Below are 21,533 nucleotides of genomic sequence, written 5' to 3'. Positions count from 1 at the left end.
CAATGATCATCGCACCACAACGTGCACTTAAATGCTAGTGCACATTATCGGTTGAAAGGAACAACCCAAAATGACTGGATGGAGTAACGGCCTCGAATGATTCAATTTTATTGTCCCGTATACTCCATGGTATGGAGTACACCGTGCTCCCGGCCGATAGCTGCAAGGTTGGTTGCCAGCTATGTTGGTGTCAATGCTCCTTGACGCTGACAGCTGTCAGGCGACCTCCCAAGACGACCGAGGGACTTGGCCCAAGGGACACCATTCTGCACATCATGACGCATGAGCAGTGGCGACGCTCAGGGATCCATGATTCATGTGTTGCCCTCTCCGTACTAGATCGACGAACGGACTGCTTACTACTAGTTACTATGTACAAGCCTGTAGTAGTGACTACCCGTGGTTATCCAAGTACTCAGTACTCCGTACAAACACGACCACGGTGCGACTACGGAGCACAAAAAAGAGTTTCCTACACCTGACGTTTCCAGGAACCGACAGGGTGCAATCTCCGCGTTCGCATATAAACTCTGTCCCCTTGGACGTTTTGGGATCAATCCCCGAACAGTCATCGCGAAGTTTCTGCAAGAGTACGAATACAGTCAGTAGACGACAATCCCGCTTCTTGGCAGTCGAGAAACGTAACGTTCAGAATTTTGGAAGATTCGGTTTTATTCGTCTGGGCCTTGTGGATCATCGACCATTCGGCGTACTCCGTGTCCTCCGTGGAGTACAGATTTAGTACGGAGTAGACCATCGACATCGTCAGAGAGCAGTTCCATGGCGTCTAGACTTGTCTAGACGCCAAGTGACTGTGAAGCAATGCCCTTAATGCCCTTAGCATGACATTTGCTTCAGTGCCATTCAAAGCAGAGCCATGTTAGATGCTATGTATGGCAGGGCATCCTCTACTACGTACTGCGAGGTCACCGTATTGTCGTACAACAAAAATAAGCTCCAAGACAATTTGTAAAGCCGTCGATCTCAATAACGCCTATTCATCCAATGCACGTACCGCACACCAATGCATAGCAATGCACTTGTCGGACCCGGGGCAATGGAAAAAGTACATCCGAAGAATCGACAGTATCCGAAAGTCAACACATCACAGTATCCGACGCCCAAATACCGGCCGAAACAATTATTTGAAGTCGGGGTTTGTATGTTGCTCTACTTTTGAGAAGATACCAGTACGCCCGCTAATGCAGAAACATGCCTATTCACATCAGACCGGCGCATATAAAACACCTGTTCCCCGGATCCTGTCTCACTAGTTCTCGTTTCAGTTCGCCTTCTTGCTTGGCATCTCCGCACCAGTCGGCTAGCGCCGCGGCGCTGGTTATGGCGATGAGACTCGGCCGTAGCATTCTATATACGGAGTAGAGCGTCATTGTCATGGCACAAACCAGCGCAGGTCCTTAGATCGTAGTTGGCCAAATTGGGTTAGGATAGTCGGGTATTTTGACATACGAAGCTTGGAACAATTGGTCATGTCGGTCAAGGTAGGGTTATACTACAGTGATAGGGAGAATGCGAAGGTAGAATTATTCTGGATACAGACGGGACTGGGCAAATAGTGCGTTATGTGTGTCTGGAGCTTTATCTGTACAAGTAGGAGCCCATGGAGTCGAGTGTTCGTCAGTCCTATAGGTGTTATGGCACCAAGCTGCTGCAATTGCCAGGCATCTTTTAGATAAAGACGGGACAGGAAAATACCCATTTCCTTGGTAACATGTTAGCGATCATAAGGAACTATATCAATAGAACACGAACTTTACCTTTCACGCAAGTTTGGTCAAGTCATCGAAACCTCTCATTACCCTGTCAGACAGGGATTCGCATGTCTCAAAACCAGCTTCTCGACTTTGGACCAGTAACCATGGCTAAAGCATTGCGGATACTTTATAACTAGCTCTTAGTTCTGATGACTGGAGATCCTTGGGTTTCGCCACTTACTTCCATCTCTACACAACATCCTAACAAATATCCGGTAGAGGTTGAAACGACGACGTTCTGGTCTCCCGCAGTCATGATAGCTAGCAACTACAGATATCTAGACTGCGACACGATCCGCAAAATATCCAAATATATACAGTACAGCTAAATCTACAAGTGACATCATGTTGGGAGACTTTCTTCCAAGAGTCAGATGCCTTCATTCAAGTCAATAAAGTATATACTATCACACATAACAGCATGTCACGGGCTCGGACCAGTAGATAATAACGAATTGATATTCCTATCTAAACTAGTGCAGCCATCGACGAGAACATCAAACCTGGAGAGAAAAGAAAGAAAGGAATCTATCTACAGGAAAAAGGTGTTTTTTATGGTCACGTTGGCCGGGTATCACGTGAGGTGCAGTTGTTTGCCTTGTTGATAAATATGGCGCTACCTCCTTTCTTCCTTCCTCATGTTGATTATTCTCGTCTATAGCTACCTAGGTAGAACTCATGAGTTGATGTTCCATTATCCTAGCTGAGCTCCGTGACATTGAGCCGTCACACAGCAAAGAAAATTGAATCCATCAGTGACAGCTTTAACAGCGGCCAGGTTATTCAGAAAATCTGGATATATATCAAAGAGACGCACAGTGTCCTTGAACAGTTGAAACTCAGCCTTACACTGGTATTAATCCACGTTAACTTTCATCAAGATCTCTCCACGCCAACGCCGATGCTGTGCAGCTCTCCGAGCTGCGTCTTGTCGATGTACCTGTAGATAGCCTGACCTGTAGCTTATCATATTCGTCAATTCCTAATATATACCCGCCTGTCTGTATACCTGACCCTGTACCCTGACAATACCCAAAAACTGAAATTTTCATGCCCGAAAAGAAGCATTAACATAGTTGTCAGTGTAGCCACTTCTTCACGGTATGGAGATTCTTATTCGCGGGCGCGTCTATTATGGGTCGGTTCAGCTGAGCTGAGCTGAGCTGAGCTGTAATGCTTTCTTCCCCTGTCATGGATGGCTTCAACTCTCTCTCTCAGACGGTGGAAGCCATCGGAAAAACGAAAAGAATGGCTGATATACCTTGGGGATTTCAATGGCGCTCGTCCAAGTCCTTCATTGTTGCTTGCATCATAATCGCCCTGTTTTCCGGTGTGCCCCAATGTTCCCGCCGAGAATAACAACGAAATGCTAAGTCTTTCTGCAATACAGATACCTTTCTATATGGCTTCATCGTTCCTATCCTCAGCTACATGCTGGAGGATCGCCTGCAGGTCGACCCGTCACATACTCAACCTCTCACATCCGCCATCTTGGCCATTCACGGCGCCGTCGCTATAGTCACAGGCCCCATTATCGGTCATTTCGCAGACCAGTCCCCGAACCGTAAAACTCCCCTTTTGTATTCGCTCTCGGGATGTTTGGTCGGTACTGTTCTGGTCGCCTGCGCCCCATCTCTCTGGATGTTGTTCCTCGGGCGTGTCTTACAAGGTATCTCTGGATCTGCGATCTGGATTATCGGCCTGGCCACAATCGCGGACGCGGTAGGCGAGGAGCATATGGGAAAGATAATGGGTGTGGTCAATTCCTTTGTTACTTCCGGTATTATTTTAGGTCCGATGGTGTCCGGGCTGCTCCTGCGGGCCGTGGGATATTGGGGCACATGGGCGCCGCTGTTCGTCGTTCTGGGTTTGGACATGATCGCGCGTTTGGTGATGATTGAAAACCCGCAAAAATTCAAATCTGCGCCCTCGTCTTCGGGGGCCTCGACAGCGACCAACCCGAATGGGGATATTTCAGAGGATAGGGCCCTTCTCGCTGAGGACAACGCCGCAACCGTGACCGGGTATCAGTCCACATCCAGCACCGTACCCGAGCAGGCGAAAAATGATATCGACCTCTCGACCTCCCCTGCCTTCTATCGCGCCATGCTCACGAACGGTCGCGTTGTGACGGCCCTGCTCATTTCGACTACATCTTCATCTGTCATGACTAGCTTCGACGCCACGCTTCCCCTTCATGTGCGCGATGTCTTCGGCTGGGGCCCCTCCAATACAGGCATGATGTTTTTCTGTCTAGAAATCCCTTGTATATTTATCGGTCCGTTATCCGGCTGGCTCCGTGATCGAGTTGGCATTCGAATCCCGGCCACGCTTGGCCTGGTGGCCCTAGTACCACTTCTATGGCTGCTAGGCGTGCCCGGAGATAGACATTTCCCATGGGCCAGCGCAGATACCAGAGGACTCCCCATCTACATTGCATGCATGTTTGGCATAGGTGCCGTGTCGCCTTTTCTGTCTGGTGTGGGCACTTTGGAGCTAACCGGTGAGTTTCCTTATCATAACTCGCCCTTTTGTTTTTTTTTTTTTTTTTTTTTTTTTTTCCCCTGCTCTCGGCCATCCATCACCCGCTTACTGACTGTGCAACAGCGGTAGTTAAAGAACATTTAGAAGAGAATCCCAACGTCTTTGGCCTGCATGGAGGCTACTCCCGGGCGTATTCCATTTCTGATGTTGCTGCTGCCGTGGCCATGATGCTAGGACCGATTGTATCTGGGTCGCTTCACCAGGCTATTGGTTACTATTACATGAATTTAATATTTGGTATGGGAATCTAATCCTCGGTAACGATATAATTAACTGACCTGGCCGATTTAGCGATTGTTCTTCTCATTCTTTCCATCTTGTCATTTCGCTTTTTAGGGCGTGGGCAGGTGAAGCAAGATATTCCATGAGTATAGCGCATAGGTAATATGATGGTGTCCATTACACAGAGAATATAGGAGGTAATAAGTTCTTACAAAAATGTCCGTAATGAATTGTTGTACATTTGAAAAAAAAAACAAATAATTATCTCTAGATTACATCTTCCCGCATTGGGATCGCGAAACAAACAGCATAATGTCCTTAGACAATACCCCTGAGTCGGGAAAGAGGCTCATATGGAGAGTTCGAAAAGGCCGTGATCAAGCGACAAAGTTTCTCAACCACAGTGTCTGCATTCCTTTGACTTAGGACCATAGTCGATACATCCATGGTCAGTTGTAAATCGCCGTCCGGCAGCGGCAGCGACTCGACCAAAATCTCATCCGGAGGGTCCGGCCACTCGTATGAGCAAGTCACCAGCGCTTGCGCTTTGCCGAAGGGAAATGGCGTGTCTGGGTCGAGGTTTTGGTGCAACAAGTTGCTCTGATGTTTAGTCCCCTTGGGCCAGGGGGTTGCGTGTTCCACAATCCGATGGAAATCCAGAAGCTCATAAGGCAGACTGTTGCGATATTGCTGCTGGACAAACTGCATGAGGTCGAATGCCGTCCAGGCCGGGTTCAGCGGGACCCTAACAGGGACGAAGTTGATACACATACCGACGACGTGGTGGGCGTCTGGGGAGGCGTAGTTGCGGCCATTTGAGTTATGCACGAACACCACGCTGTCATCGCCTGTGAGTCGCGCGAGGAGAAAAGCCCATGCAGCCTTGGATAGCGTGGCCGGTGTAATGGAATGTGGAATGGCGGTCCCGAGGCAAGCGCGATGAGTGGCAGTGATGAGATGGGTATCTCGACTGTTGGGCGAATGGCCCCCGTTGTTGATGTCACCAAACGTTGAGTTGTCAATTCTTGTTACCGTCGACCCATCTAGAACATCTTTCCAGAAACTGAAGGCCTCCTCTTGTTGTTGAGCCATGATCCACTGCTGGATATGTGAGACCGGCTTTGCCGCTGGGGGCAAGCTGGCACCTTCATACAAACACTTCAAGTCATGCCAGAGGGTCTGTAAGCAGTACCCGTCAAACTGTGCATGACTAAGGCGCAACACAAGGATTTGCTTTTCCTGTGGTCCTTGGACAAACGTAAAGCGCGTCACGGGCGTGCCAATGGTTGGGGTGGAGATGTGGTCTTCACGGCGATGCTGGTCTACAAATCCATCCAAGTTGGCCACGAACCCTTGATGCTGGATGTAAGTGTCAATATGATTGAGAATCACTTGAACGAATTGATCCTGTAATTGCACGAAAACGGTCCGCAGAATCTCATGGCGCTGGACTAGCTCTGTGCAGGCCCACTGAAGCCGGTTGTAATCAATCGTGCCTTCAAGGTTGACTGCCCAGTATTCTGGCGCCTGAAGCAACATGCAGTGTGCTGCCTCAGTTAAAGGCAAAATTTCACGAACGTTGTCTTTGGAAAAAGGATATGGCTCGGAAGATAGAATCGTATCGATCATGTCGTCTCTTCCTGTGAAGCCGAGATAATGCGCGCTTAATAGGGCAGTCTCTATAGTTCCCTCTACCATGCCATCACCTGCCCGCAATAAGGCCAGGGCAGACAGCTTTGGGTTCTCAAAGACATCCGTCACTCGGAAGGAAAAGCCCGACTCACGCGCACGAGACACCAGTCGAATGGCAATAATAGAGTCGCCTCCGAGCTGAAAGAAATCGTCGTCCATGCCCACCTTGCCGGCGTCGAGACCAAGTACCTCACTCAGGACTGACCGGAGGATTTGTTCTGACATTGTCCTTGGGGGGCGTTGAGTAACATGACGCGTGAGATACTGTTCCAGCTCTTGCCTTGAGAGTGCTGCTGCTTGCTCATGTACGAAGCGGCGGTCTGTTTTGCCGTTGGGTGAGACAGGCATGTAGGCTAGTGGAATGAAAGCACTTGGTATCATGTAAGACGGCAGCCGTTTGACCAGGGCCTGTACAATGACCTGTGACTCTGTTTGCAGTTCTGGGCTTCTAGGAACAAACAGCGGCACACTTGTCTCCCCACGAATGACTGTTGTCGGATCATCGCAGAAAAACGCCACCAGCATTGGCCCCGTCTGCCCATGTCCAGAGGTGGTAACCAGGTCGACGACAACATCACGAGCCCTGGATAAGCTCGCCTGACGAATCTGATGCTCAATCTCCCCAAGCTCGACTCGCTGCCCGCGAATCTTCACCTGCGTGTCTTTGCGTCCAATGTATCGAATAGTCCCATCAACTGCATACTGCACCAGATCACCGGTCTTATAGAGCCGTAACCCGGATCTCAAACCCTGCAGCCACGGTGGAGGCGAGTCGATGAACGCAGCCGCTGTTTTCTCCGGTTCGCCCAGGTACCCTCGCGCGAGGATGGGTCCCTCCAATAACAACTCGCCAGGGGCACCCGGAGGAGCCAAGCGATTGTGATTATCCCTGTCAACGATCCAGGAAACAGCCCCGTACGTGTGCCCGATGTTAGAAGGATCGGAATCCGCGAACACGTCGGCCAAGACGCAACAGACCGAGCATTCAGATGGCCCATAGCCGTTGACCAGACGTACTCTGCCTGCCCACATTTGCACGTCGACTTGTGACATGGGCTCGCCGCCCAGGAGGATTGTTTTGATGGTTGGCATATCATCCGGCCGGTAGACCCGCGCCAGGGAGGGAGTCATGTCAATCCTGTTGACTTGGAGGTCATTAACCACGCCCGGCAAGTTGTTCTTGAGACTTTCCTCGGATGGAACACATAAACAACCGCCAGTGAGGAACGTCCACAGGTAGTCTGCGACGCTCACATCAAACATGTGTGACGCAAACTGCAGTGTCCGGGCTGTTGGGTCGAGATACAAGGGTCTTTGCTGTGCACGACAGCTAGTGTAGAATGCAGAGTGATCAATGACGATTCCTTTGGGTTTGCCCGTCGATCCAGATGTAAAAATCGCGTACAAAGCGTTTTGAGGTGTAAATTGGCTTGACAAAGTGATTTGGGTATTGTTGTGGCCTTGAGGGATGGTGTCAGGCCCAACAGTGACCACCGTCGTGGTAAGTTGGGAGGCCAGATTGGCACAACTGCAGGAAGAGACAATGGTTTGAGCATTGACATCTTGACAGATTGTCCGCAGACGCTCGAATGGGATCTTGGGATCAAGAAGGATTAAAGCCCCTCCAGCCTTGATAACACCCAAAATAGCCATAGCCACCCAACAGGACTTCTCCGAGAGTATGGGAACGAAAACTTCAGGACCAATCCCAAGGTTATGGACATGCTCAGCAAGGATCGACGAGATATGGTCCAACTCTCGATATGTGAACCCACCATCCCAGGCGCAAACAGCTGGTGCATCAGGAGTCTCGATGCATTGCTGGTGAATGCCCTCATGAACAAATTGGTCTACTGCCTGGGGAAGCGCTGCATTCCACTGCATGATCTCTCTTTGAGCACTGGGGTTAACGTAGTCAAGATCGGAGATCTTCTTGTTTGGATCCTGCTGCATCTGCCACACGATGTGTGTATAGCAAGAGAGCATTCGTTGGGCTTGTTGCTGTTGAATGACTCTGGGATCAAAGTCCAACATGATGGTGGTCTCATTGGCGGAGGTTTCACAAGTGACCTCAAGTGCATACGCGCTAAAGGCTTCTGCACTACCTCGCTGGTCGATGGGCAACAAAAACTCATCTCTGGATGCATCGGGGGCCGGCTGGATCAACAATAGATTTTGAAATTCGCACGCTGCTGCAGCATCTGCCCCCAGTCGACGAATGTTCTGAAGACCTAGCTGCTCAAAGAGGACCATCACTGCCAGCTGTTCCTGAAGTCTGCGCAGCTCACTAATGATAGAATTTTTACCTTGTAAGCGGACGCGCAGAGGCACAGTGGTGATTGTCGGACCGGTTACAGATTCAATTTCCGGCACACTAGCTTGCCGTCCGGAAAGGGTGAGGCCAAACACCACGTCACTTGTATCCGTGTAGCGGGACAGCACCAGAGACCATGCCAGCTGGAGTAAGGTGGCCTTTGTTATTCCAGCAGGGGATTGTAGGGGGATCGTCTCAGATATTGTCGAGTCTGCAACAGGCCGATAGTCGGACGAGGGCAGCGAGGGGAATGTAGAGCCAGAGAAATCCGCCAGCTGATTAGTCCAGTAGTCCTGCGAAGCTTTACCATTCGAGTGTACGAGATACTCAATAAATCCATTGAAGGGTCGAGTGGTGAGTGAGTGACCATTATACGCCTGGTGAACTTGATCCAAGATCAACTGCAAAGACCACCCATCATAGAGGACGTGATGGATGACCAGAAGGAAATCGGTCCGGTTTCCCGGGCGTTGTTGACCATGCGCAAGGAAGATGAGAGGCTGACCCAGCTGCATCTCCCGCTGCGACAAAGAGTGATTGTACTCGGTGATATCGCCAACAACCATCCAGGGCAACTCGTCGTGGACAATGCTTTGAAACAGAGCACCATACTGGACAATTCGTGTTCTCATAATAGGATTGGATTCAGCGACGACCTGCCAGGCTTTACGGAAGCGCGTGATATCGATGTCCACCGGGAGGCTATAACTGAAGGAGCCAATGAAAGCCCCAGGTGCTCTCATTGAAAGGGACGTCAGGCCTTCCTGCAATGGCGTACATGGATAAATATCCTCAATCTGGTCTGATGTTACCGAGCACTGCTGCGCGGCTGCGCTCACTATGGAGTCTTTAGTGTTGGCTTCCAATAGCACAAATGGACTGGTAACTGCATGGGAAATGGAGCTTGAACTCGTCGTCTCCATATATGACACCATTTCTGACAGAACTGGATGAGTGAAAATAAACGGAACTGTCAAATTCATTCCATGACGCCTTGTCTCCGCTGCCAGCTTCATAGCCAGGATGGAGTCACCCCCGATCTGGAAGAAGCTGTTGCCAGTGCCAATCCTGTCCACTTCTATACCCAGCAGCTCTGCCCAAATTCCGGCAAGTTTCTTCTCTGTCTCGTTGGAGGGGGCACGGCTCTCTTCATTGTGGACAGTGGAACCATCCAAGTTGCTGCTGTTGGCAGTACTCGCCAATTCGCAAAGCAGAGAGCGGTTAATCTTCTCTGAGGAGGTGCGTGGGACTCGATTCAAAGAAATGAAGATCTGGGGCACCATGTACTGGGGTAAGCACTTGGACAGACGAGTTGTTGCTGCGCGGGAGATTCTCAAAAATTCTTCGTCAGGTCCAGCAAAAATTGGAGTCTCTTTATCTCCCGACATCTGCTTCTCCCTTTCTCGGAAACAGACAAACGCACAGAGACGTGACCGGACCGTGGGCTGGGATGTCACTTTTTCGACCACGACGGTCGTGCCGGCCGGGAAATACGGGGTAAGGTGGTTTTCGACTTCGGACAGCTCGATTCGCTGCCCATTGATCTTTACTTGCCTGTCTTGACGACAAACGTATTTGATTTCCCCATTTTCAGTATACTGTACCAGATCTCCGGTCCGATATAGCCGAGACTTGTCATGGCCCCGCAACTTCGTGAGCCATGCTGGACTGGGCATGAAGCTGGCTGCCGTCTTTTCTGGGCTCCCAATGTACTCCCGGGCCAGAATGGGGCCCTCGACCAAGAGCTCTCCAACGGCACCCCAGGCTGCCAGTTGGGCTGGGTTTGAGGCACTCGTAATCCAGCAAACACCATTAACGACGGGACCGATTGTACCAGGAATCCAGCCGGTCGGCGGAATTTGCCCGGCCGCCACCATGAATGTGCACTCGGCCGGGCCATAAATATTGATCAGGTCCAAATGGTCAGCCCACTGATCGACCACGTTAGTTGTAAGCGGCTCTCCACCTACGAGGAGAGTCTTTAGGGTTGGGACCTGAGACGGACTCAGGATCCTCGTGACTGACGGTATCATGGATATCCAAGTCACCCCGTACTGCTGGATAAAGCCTTCGAGATTAGACGTCCGATCCGTGTCGGAGGGGATACACAGGCAACCACCGGAGGTCAAACAGCCAAATATTTCCATCATGCTCATATCAAAGGCATATGAAGCAAAATGGAGCATTCGGGCGGACTTGTGCAGCTTCATAATCTGAGATAAATCGCGCATGGCCGTGGATATGCTGGTGTGTTCCAAAACTATTCCCTTGGGCGTGCCCGTGGATCCTGAGGTGAACTGAATAAAGGCAGGGTCTCTAGAATTTGCTCCTCGTGTGGAGTGAAAAGGGTTTGACTGCGACGCATCCGTTCCAAACGGTGTCAGGACCACGACAGAGGGCGATATATCCTTCAACAAGACCTTGGTAAGCGGGGATACCACAGTGAATACTGCGGCTGTTTGATCGATCATGGCTTGTATTCGAGTCACGGGGTGTGAAGGATCAATCATCGTGCAGGCAGAGCCGGTCTGCAGTACGGCTAAAATGGCCACTATTGTCCACCGGGACTTTTCCATGCAAATTGCTGTAACCGGGTGTGCCCCAACCCCCTTCAAGATCAGGTACTGGGAGAATTGGACGCTGGCTGCTAGTAACTCGCTGTACGACAGCGTGCCATCCCATGCATCAATAGCTGTCTTTTCTGGATAGGTCTTGCAGATTTCGAATACCACTTCATGGATGAGTCGGTCAACATTTGAAGGTACGGTGGCATTGATCTCGGCGAGTCGGGACCAGTCAGACGGTGTGATCAGCTGCAGGTCAGCCAGCGACTGATCCTGGTCCTGGATAATTTGCTGGAAAACATGACCAAGTTGTTCCAAGACAACATTGGCTTCATTGCAGCTAACACTACACGCCTGAAAATTAGCCGTGAAACGAACAGTCTTCCTGTTAGGGTAAACCCTGCAAATTAGTACCAACGGGTAACTGGCAAAGTTCGAATCCATATCGTCATTCGAGGCAGGCTCTCGAAACAAAGGATTTTCTGCTGATGCATCTTCATCATCTAGCTGGATAACCAAGTGGCATCGGAAATCACATGCAATCTTGGTCTCGGGGTTTATGGAACGAATACTCTGTAGACCCATTTGCTCATACGGGATCATACGAACTAGACGATTTTGTATCTCCTCCAGGCATCCATCAATTCTTGTGTCCGGTTTCAACTTGCACCGGAAAGGAACGGTGCTTATCGTTGGCCCGGAAATCTTGTCAATGCCCCTAACGGGGGCGCTTCGTCCGGTCAGAGTTACCCCGTAGATAACATCGTTGGAAAGTGCCCTATGGCTGAAGACGACAGCACATGCCAATTGAATCATACATGGTAAGGTAAACCGGTTGGAGGATGTATGGGAAAGGCATAAAGCGGTGGATATGGATTCCCGGGCGATGACAGCGGGCGGATCAATCGTGAAGGCCGGAAATGTGGCGGCGTCATCAATATCGCTGCACTCAGATTCCCAAAATTGCCTGCATGCAGCGGAATCAAGAGAGCTTGTGTATGCCACAAATGGAGAGAAAGGACGTAAATCCAACAAGTTCCCGTTGTAGGCAGTCTCGGCCTGCTGGAGAAAGCTAGAAAGGGACACGCCATCATACAGGGAATGATGAAGCCAGAGGTGCAATTGGAGATCATCATTGTGCGGTGAGATGCAAGCCTTGTACAGGGGCCCTCCTTGGATAATTAACAGCGGACTGAGATCTCCAGACCAGTAGACCGGCTGACGGAGGACTGCCTGGTATAACGCGGAGTTTCCCCCGGGAGCCTGCACCACACGGGTACGGAGGATAGGGTTCGAATCAAAGACCGCCTGCCATGATGAACGAAGAAGGCTAATATTCGTGCCTTTGGGGATCTCAAATACAAATTTTCCAATGTACTTCTCCCGCTCCAGCATGCTCAGAGCCAGGAGCCCTTCTTGCATAGGGGTGCAAGGGTAGACGTCTTCAATGCTGTCTCGATCCACGCAGCATTGAGCTGCTGCGGCCTCAATGACTGTCACGCTTGAGGTGTGGCCTAGCAGAGAAAATGGTGGGACTGACTCGAATGGTGACGGATTGTGATCTTCATCCTCTGAAACAAGTCGAGCAAGGTCAGAAATGCATGGGTAACTGAAGATCTCAGCTACTGTTAAGCTAAATCCAGTTCCTCGCATAGCGCCGACTAGCTTCATAGCGGCGATCGAATCGCCTCCAAGGCGGAAGAAGTGGTCTTGCATTCCAATCTCCGTGGGTGGAAGCTGGAGCACGCCGGAAATCGCATCCTGCAGGACAGCCTCCTGCCGTGTCGAAGGAGAAGAGTCTTCCAAGGACATCCTTGAAGTATACGACCGGAGCCCCTTCCGTGAAAGTTTTGATGCTTCCTCTCGCAGCAGGCGCCGGTCGATTTTCCCCGAAATGGTGAAGGGAACACGGGCTAGAGGCAGAAAGACGGCCGGAATCATATAATTCGGGATACGAGCTTGGAGTATGGCCTCAGCATCCTGAATTTGGGCACGAAGGTCGTCACTGGCAGAGACAAATAGGCTGCTGTAGTCAATAGCTGATGAGCCAGCATCACCCGCCAGCACGTAAGCTGTGAGTGTTGACTGTGCAGTTGCGTCGGACGGCTTCACGATTTCAGCTACCACCTCTCGGGCGGTTGGAAGAGCCTGTCGCACATGTTCTTCAACTTCCCCTAGCTCGATGCGTTGCCCGCGCAGCTTGACCTGGTTGTCCTGGCGACCCACGTAAAGGAGCGATCCGTCTCCCTTGGGGTTGTAACGCACCAGATCCCCTGTTCGATAGAGGCGGCCGGGCTTCCCATACCGCAAGGAGCGCAGCCAGTCTGGATACTCAATGAATGATGCGGCCGTCTTCTCCGGATTGTGTAGATAGTCCTGGGCAAGAGTGGGCCCTTCGAGAAGAAGCTCACCCACCACACCGATCGGCTTGAGAATCCCGGTGTCCTCGGGATCTACGATCCAGGAGGCAACCGCCACTCCCCAGCCAATATCACCAGGTTCCGAGGCAGACGTGACATTGGGTTGCACGATAGCATCCACACAGCATTCGGCAGGCCCATAGCCATTGACTAGTTGAAGACGGCCTGCCCACATCTGGATATCTGTCGATGTCATGGCTTCTCCTCCCAGGAGCAACACGCGTAAAGTGGTTACCTTGGAGGGATCCAATGTCCGGGCTACCGAGGGAGTCAGAGTGGCATACGTAACGCCATAGTCGCCGATAGCCTTTTCTATGTTGTTCCGGGAATCGGCTTCTGTGGGAATACAGACACAGGCACCATGGACCAGCGAGTACAGTATCTCGGCAATCGAGGCATCGAATGTGAACGACGAACACTGGAGAAACCGCGTGTCGGAATTGACATGTTGCCTGCCACCGTTCATGACGGCCGAAGTCAGGAATGCCCGGTGTTGAACAACGACTCCTTTTGGTCGTCCTGTAGACCCGGATGTGAATACGACATATACCGGATCATGGGGACCAACAGGGACCTCTGCGGAAGGGCTGTGCTTGGATAGCCAATAATTATAAGAGTCGATATTGACGACTCGGGGACCAAGCTGAGACGATCGGAACTTGCTGGATGTAATGACCAACGGTGCCTGTGTCTCCTGACACAATTTTTGGAGCCTTGCTACTGGCTGGCCAGATTCAAGCAACACAAAGGCACCCCCAGCCTTCATCACGGCCATCATCGCAACCACTGCCCAGAGGCATCTCCCCAGGTGGATCATGACAAACGTGCCAGGGACGGTCCCCAATTCTGTGAGATGCGCCGCCATGTTGGCCGAGTGTTCGTCGAGCTGCTTATAGGTCATAGTGCCATCCCAGGCAGTCACCGCGGTAGATTCTGGCCGGGCTATGCAGTGCCGTCTTATCACATCATGAACGCAACAATCGATAGCTTGCGGGACATGATCATTCCAATTTTTTATGGTGCCAAAGTCGGAAGGATTGACAGACCACAGTTCCTTCATGGTCGTATCGGCAGTACTCTCCGTGAGCTGGCGTATGCTATGGACAAGCTGACTCAACATGCCATGCATCAGGGATCCTTCAATGACGTCGGGGTCATACGATGCTACAAAATGGACAGAGTCGTTCTTTTTCAGATGCGCCTCCAACATCAGGGGGTAATTATCAATAATTTCTGTCGAGTATTTCTCTTCAACACAATTAAAGATAGTCGACGAGGACTGGTCTTTGGGAGGCTGGATTATTAGAAGATTCTGGAATGTACAGGCAAGAGCAGCCTCAGATCCCAGTGATGCAATGCGCTGCAAACCAACATGCTCGAACGGCATAGTGGCGACACTATCCTCCTGCACTGCGCGAAGCAGATCGTGCACCCGTATCATTCGTTGAAGGCGTATACGAAGCGGCACGGTGGTCATCGTTGGCCCCAGGATTTCCTCAATACTGGGAACATTCACGTTCCTGCCTGTCAGGGTTTGGCCAAATACAACATCGTCAGAGCCGCCATACTGTGATAGCGTGAGGGCCCAAGCTAGCTTGATTGTTGTTGCTGTCGTGACCCCGAGAGATTTAGGCGGAGTGATAGCCATTGACCGCTCCATGGTCTTTATGGTCGTAGATCGGTGGTTCACCAAATCTGCGTTGGGGAAAGGGGGACCCATGAATCCCGCTAGCTTGGCTCGCCAGAAGGCGTCTGCTTCGTCCTTGTCGAGCGTGAGAAGATGGTCAATGAAGAGGTTGAATGGCTTTGACTGGCGTATCTCGCCATAGTAGGCACTCTCGACTTGCGAGTACACCTTCGGCAATGACGACCCATCATATAAAGCATGGTGAATAGTGAAAGCGAGGTAACTAAAGCCGCTTTCCTCAACAATCGCCAAACGTGTCAACGGCCCTCCCAAGCGGAATCCCTTCTGCGTATTCCGCTCGATATACGCCTCCAAATCACCTGTATGATCCCATACAGCATTGCCTCTCACTACAACCTGCAATGCTTGGCCAGCGTTACTCTGAATGATTCGAGTGCGCAACACGGGCGAACATTGAATGACAGTGTCCCACGCATCCTTGAGCCGTTCAATATCAATTGCACGCGGAACCCGGAAAACGGCTTGTGTGGCATACTTGGCCTGTGGGCTTTTAATGGATAGAGCGATCATGCCTTCTTGCAGCGGAGTGCACGGGTAGACATCCTCAATCTCAGCTGTTGATGCAAGGCCGCATTCTTTACACGCCAGCGACAGTGTCTGTTCCAATCCACTCTGATCCCCCAGCAGGCTAAACGAAGGAATCTCTGCAGCTGGTCCTTGACTCGGTGCCATGGTTAGGGCGAGGTCAGCTAGCACTGGCGTCGTAAGTACACTCATTCCAGATAAGTCAACACCTGCTTCTCGTCGAGCGACTTGAGCCAGTTGCATGGCTCGAACAGAGTCGCCGCCAAGGCTAAAGAAGTTGTCATTCATGCTAACTTCCTTAGTATTAAGGACTTTCTCAACCAACCCACGCAGGACGATTTCCATCGGAGAGGCCGGGAGCCGTTGCTGTACAGCAGCGTCCCAGGTAAAGGCTTCGAGTTGCTTCCGAGTCAATTGCGAGGCCAGATGTCGCAGACCTCGTCTGTCCAACTTCCCTGAACTTGTCGTGGGCATGGTGGTCATCGGGATCATGACTGATGGGACCATGTATTGGGGAAGGCTATCATGCAGCCGGGCCAAGGTGGCTTGAGCGACGCGGCGAAAATCCTCAGATGGAGGCGCAGAGAGATCCTGGCCCATCTCATTGGGAGACTTCGCCGACAGAACGAAAGCTGCCAAAATCGGGTGGCTGTCACTGTCGGCTGGAGTTATCAGCTCCGCCGTCACGTCTTGATTACCATCAAGGACATTGCGCGCATGATGCTCGACCTCAGACAGCTCCAGCCGCTGCCCATGGAGCTTAACCTGCGCATCCTTGCGGCCGACGAATGCGATTTTGCCGCCGGCAACATATTGCACCAGGTCCCCGGTTTTGTACATCCGTGCGTCGAAATCGGCTCCAGGAAAAGCCTGGCGCCACATTGGACTGGCCACAAATGAGATGGCAGTCTTGACTGGATCACAAACATATCCCCTGCCCACAATCGGGCCGTCGATTAATAGCTCGCCAACCGCACCGATGGGGAGCAGTTTGTGGTGGTCGTCCGGGTCTACGATCCAGCAGAAGGCGGAATCAGCAGAGCTGAATACCCTAGGATCTTGCTCGTCATTCATGACGTGAACTGAGGTGGCTATGCAGCATTCTGCAGGCCCGTAGACATTGAGTATGCGGACACCATTACTGATCCAGGATGAGATATCTGACTGCCGCAATGCCTCGCCGCCAAGCACCAGGGTCTTCACTAGCGGGATGTCAGTGGGACGTAATAGGCGTGAGACGGTGGGTGTCAGTAGCAGGTAATTTGCTCGGAGGTGGGTAATGGCGTCGGTGATATTGGATCTGCGCGAGGACTCTGAGGGCATGCATAGACATGCCCCGGCTATCAACGTGTTGATAATATCCAGGATACTGAAGTCAAATGCAAATGATGAGAATTGAAAGACGCGAGAGCTCGGCTCAATTTGGTAGATGTCTGCAAACACCTTCTGCCCGGAGCAGTAAGATGAGTGGATGTTCACAGCACCTTTTGGCGTTCCCGTCGATCCAGAAGTGTAGACCGCGTAAAGCGCATGGTGAGGCTCAACTTTTACAGGTAACGTCACTGGGAAAGTGGAGAGCAGATCATTGAAACATTCTGATTGCATGCCCACTGGAATCACACTAGGGGCGATCTCAGCAGCTGCCATCATCAAATTAGCAGCAGTCAAAACCAGCTCAATGTTCAACTGGTAGCACATCTCCTGCAACCGTGCAGTGGGGAGCGAAGGCTCTAGGAGTACAAAGGCACCACCAGCCCTCATAACCGCCAAGAGCGCAACCACCGCCCATTGTGATTTTTCAAAATACAGCGCCACAAAAATCTCTGGCCCAACCCCACGTCGGGTCAGATGTCTAGCCAGTCTAGCAGATAGGTGGTCCAACTCGCCATACGTGATTTCACCATCCCAGGCACAGACGGCCTGGGCATTAGGCCGCGCCTGACACTGCTTGAGTATGAGCTCATGGACACACGCGTCTACACGTTCGCGAAGCGAGTGCCGCTGAGACAGCCATTGGAGGCATCTGGGTGGGCATAGATTGAGCTTGGTCCATTGGATACCATGTGAAAGTTGAGTGATTACATGGGTGACCAACTCGGCCACATCGATGGCTCGACTTTTGGCCAAGGCAGACGCTCGATATCTCAGCACTGCCGTTCCATCACTGCCGGCGTCTAGGCTAATGAGTACCTGGAGCTTCATATGTTAGCACGCGAGGTTTCTCGGCATCACTATTTCCAAGTTGCTCTCTTGAACGAACCTGCTCCGAATGACCTTTGTTTCCGGCATTCCATGTAATGGCACTGTTCATGAAATGTTGCGCATGTCCCATCGCAGCATCCTCCCAGAAAACCACATTCTTGGCCAGAAAGGCAGTTCCGTGCTTCTCCGACAAATCCAGGGAGCATAGTAGACCGATTTTCTGACCGTCAACATACCTGAACAGAGGAGATTTCGAACCCGTATAGGTGCGAAGCACAATCGCCCAGGTAAGCTGAAGAAGCTGGAGCAATTCGATGCCCTGCAAGTCGCAGAATTTTCGAATTTGATCCTTTTTCTCTAAATCTACTGCAACATACTCCACGGAATCCTGGCTCTCACCAGATAAAGTGTTCAGTGCAGGGAATAGGCATGAATCACTGGGGAAAGGCATGGAGCCACCAGCGCCGGCATCTCCCATTTTTTCGGTGTATCCGGTAGGTTTGAAGATCGAATTGTACTCAACATGGAGCAGGGAGCCTTGAAAAAAGAAAGATTGGAAGGATGAGGATGAGGATGAGGGGCCATGACATGGAATACTATTTTTATCATTACATAAAGAGAACATTTGAGTTAAGGTGGAAAGATCTGAATGCATCTTGTGCAGCTACTCCACCAACATTTCAGAGCTGAACATGACGATCACTGTTGCAAATATTCAGCCGCAATGGCAGCACATTACAGGCCCATGGCATTTGGCACTTTCCACTACAGCCCACGGGGTAACTTGGGCCAACAAGAAAGAAAATATGAAAAGAATATAATAACAATACTGATAACAACATTGCTACAATACAGCATATCTATTCTCAATACAGAGTGTTCACAGTGACAATTTCAACAGATCATATTCTCGACCCACAACTTCTACACTAATGCCGGCTGCGAGTCTCGGCCTAATGGCGCATTCTTCTCCAGCTGTACCTTTTCACCGAACAACCTCCCCACATGCTCATTCAGCCAATACCCCTGAAGCAAGGCTGGCTCGATATCGCGCGATCCCGAGATCATGCCCAAGCACTGGTCACCCGCCCCGCACTGGCACTGGAAGGCCTGCACCATCGTCCACTCGGTGCTGGGGTAGAAGAAAGTAAGTTCGTCGCCGACGGCAAGCGGCCGGTCGTCAGCCACGCGGACCTCGAAGCGAGTCATGTCGAAGACCAGGGTGGGTTGGCACGAGTGGTTGCAGTAGACCAGGTCGGAGTTGAGTTCGATGCGGGAGTCGGGGCCGTCAGCGACGGAGGTGTAGGTGGTTTGGGGGGCGCGCGTGGCGGTGGTGATTTTGGCGAAGAGGGCTCCTGCGGGGAGAGCGATGAGGGAGCGGGCGGAGGATTGAAAGGGTTGGTCGCCTTTGAGGACTTGCAGGCGATCCGGGTGGCTGGGTTGTTGCCAGGTAGGATTGAATTCGGACATTGTGCTTGTGGATCGGAATTGAGCTTGTGTGATTGATGAAATTCGGCTGGAGGATAAAATATATACATATTATATATGAGTGTTGCGACTACATACGTGTACCATTACTCCAATGCAGATCTAGAGTGAGCTCCACCGTGTTTTCAGCTGAATTAAATAGAACATGGATCAGCTCGACTCAGCTCAAGATTGTCGCCATTTCAGCTGCTCCACAAAGCCTGTAACAGTATGGTGCATTACGGTTCATGAGTGGGATCGGCGAATGTTGGCCTACAGAGAAAGCAAGCACGACGCAAACGGCCTTGGGATAATACCTCTGAGCCTCAAGATGATGGAGATAATGTGGATCAGGCTATGGCAAGGAAAGGCATTGTATTCTGTAGCTGTCTAGATGGATGAGGGTGGATCTCGGGCTTACAGCTCATCGAATGTAGAGGATTAGCTCAGCGTATGTAGAGATCGGAGCGGATAAACTCTCGGCGTTGGTAGGAAATTTCAGCCCCACTTTAATTCACATCGCATATTTTCTACATATGCTGAGCTTTTAGTGGGATGATTTCTACCAATGCTGAGCTATAGCTTACCCCATGTGGACTTATGCAATTCTGTAGTAATTTACCCCTGTAATAGTGCGGTTTTCGCATGTTTCTTCCCGTATTTATCACTAGGCTTTTACGAGACTCCAAATCCCTCCTACATATCCGTGTCAAACACCACCAGTATGACCGACCAGGAGCCTATTGATCGGATCGTTCGTTTTCTCAATGGTATCAATTTACCTGAGGTGAGTGTATTTTACCCTTATGCTTGAGCTATGTGCGGCATATGCTGAACATATGTTAGGGTGATAGAGACGCATCGTGCGGACCCGAAGATGACTCTGATGTGTCAAATGATGGCGAACTGAAGGATGATAGTGATACAGAGCAAGAAGTTGACCAATCCCCACCAATTTCTGCCCTAATTTCAATGGGCCTTCCTGTCAGGGTGCAGGGTCAGGTACAGATATATACTAGGAGTTGACGAACAGGATAAGCTACAGGTCAGGCTATCTACAGGTTCATAGACAAGACGCAGCTCGAAGAGCTGCAGCAGGATCGGCGCCAGACACAGATAGATATCTCGTGTGGGTCACATGTGGGTCACGTGTACCTAGCGGACTGGCATCGTGACACCAAGTTGATTTTCAGTTGCTAATCCAGAGGTGGGAGATTGTCGCCAAAAGAGCCCAGTTTCATCCATATTATAGATATCCTCCTCCAAGAACTCCCCACAGAGTGTTTGAATAGACTTCATCTCTTCAGCAGCTGATTCAGGCACAGATAGAGCTTCTCCATGCCTATTATGCTTCTGAATCTTGTAGCGCTTCTTGAAGCCAGCAAGCCATCCAACACTGAATTCTGGGACTGGTTGATTCTGGTATTTGTCACGGGCTCGGAATAGTAGATAATATTGAATCAATGTTCCTATCTAAACTATTGTAGCCATCGACGAGAATCTCGAATCTGGAGAACGGAATCTATCTAGAGGAAGGAGAGGATATTTATCTAGATGTGGCGTTGACCTGTCTCATACAATGTGTCTCATATGATACATCACGTGTGATACGTCTGAGAAAGTCTTCCCCCAGTCCTATAGCGTTTGACCGTCACATCAAGGGAGGTGAGTGAATGAAATAAAGTTAGATGAGTCTCACCTACCTGGAGGCCAACCGTGAGAACGATCATTTTGGTCTGCAAGAACAATCAATGACGATAAATGAGGGAATGGAGGTTAGGAACCAAAAATAATGTGAGATTTTCTGAATAAAAGGATGCCGTTGGGCAGGGAATAAGGGAGGTGCCAAAAGGACCGGTTGGGGTTGGGTAGAAGCATCATGGAAAGAGGAAACCGACTTCCCCTTTTATTGGGAAATTGTGACTAGAGTCAGTGAGGGTGGTTAAGAAAGTGAGGGTTCCTAGGAGCATATTGCAAAGTCACAATCTGAATGCTGAAATTGTGGCCCTGGACCAGATAGAAGGACGGATGATGTACCTGCCCCAGCCTAGTGAGTGTTTGTCAGATCAGGGAGGCGCGTCAGCTTCTACTGGAGACGAA

The 21,533-nt window shown here is 50.8% G+C and overlaps 4 protein-coding genes across 4 annotated transcripts; 2 read left to right on the top strand and 2 right to left on the bottom strand.

The window, feature by feature from the left end:
* Positions 1 to 3,023: 3,023 nt before the first annotated feature.
* ASPGLDRAFT_134584 (putative MFS transporter) lies at positions 3,024 to 4,570 on the top strand (the record flags this gene model as incomplete). Its single annotated transcript, XM_022541307.1, has 3 exons — positions 3,024 to 3,105; positions 3,166 to 4,278; positions 4,383 to 4,570. The coding sequence occupies 3 exons, from the start codon at positions 3,024 to 3,026 to the stop codon at positions 4,568 to 4,570; spliced, it is 1,383 nt and encodes a 460-aa protein (XP_022397262.1).
* A 185-nt stretch (positions 4,571 to 4,755) lies between these two features.
* On the bottom strand, positions 4,756 to 18,444 carry ASPGLDRAFT_85051 (uncharacterized protein; the record flags this gene model as incomplete). Its single annotated transcript, XM_022550313.1, has 2 exons — positions 4,756 to 17,954; positions 18,025 to 18,444. 2 exons carry the CDS (start codon positions 18,442 to 18,444, stop codon positions 4,860 to 4,862), a joined length of 13,515 nt encoding a protein of 4,504 aa, XP_022397261.1. The 3' UTR covers positions 4,756 to 4,859.
* Positions 18,445 to 18,825: 381 nt separating this feature from the next.
* ASPGLDRAFT_51405 (uncharacterized protein) lies at positions 18,826 to 19,575 on the bottom strand. Its single transcript, XM_022547522.1, has one exon. It carries the CDS (start codon positions 19,434 to 19,436, stop codon positions 18,891 to 18,893), a length of 546 nt encoding a protein of 181 aa, XP_022397260.1. The 5' UTR covers positions 19,437 to 19,575; the 3' UTR covers positions 18,826 to 18,890.
* Positions 19,576 to 20,025: 450 nt separating this feature from the next.
* ASPGLDRAFT_51403 (uncharacterized protein) lies at positions 20,026 to 20,822 on the top strand. Its single transcript, XM_022547521.1, has 2 exons — positions 20,026 to 20,220; positions 20,280 to 20,822. The coding sequence occupies exons 1-2, from the start codon at positions 20,158 to 20,160 to the stop codon at positions 20,457 to 20,459; spliced, it is 243 nt and encodes an 80-aa protein (XP_022397259.1). The 5' UTR covers positions 20,026 to 20,157; the 3' UTR covers positions 20,460 to 20,822.
* Positions 20,823 to 21,533: the final 711 nt, after the last annotated feature.

The sequence above is a fragment of the Aspergillus glaucus genome, assembly GCF_001890805.1.
Source record: "Aspergillus glaucus CBS 516.65 unplaced genomic scaffold ASPGLscaffold_23, whole genome shotgun sequence".
Lineage (NCBI taxonomy): Eukaryota > Fungi > Ascomycota > Eurotiomycetes > Eurotiales > Aspergillaceae > Aspergillus > Aspergillus glaucus.
This window is presented reverse-complemented; position numbering and strand designations above follow the sequence as displayed.

Excerpts from the sequence above, each read along its gene's own strand:
- ASPGLDRAFT_51405 (XM_022547522.1), bottom strand. The coding sequence starts at position 19,436 with ATGTCCGAATTCAATCCTACCTGGCAACAACCCAGCCACCCGGATCGC.
- ASPGLDRAFT_51403 (XM_022547521.1), top strand. The coding sequence starts at position 20,158 with ATGACCGACCAGGAGCCTATTGATCGGATCGTTCGTTTTCTCAATGGT. Across the intron at positions 20,221-20,279 it reads ATGGTATCAATTTACCTGAG|GGTGATAGAGACGCATCGTG; the intron begins GTGAGTGTATTT and ends AACATATGTTAG.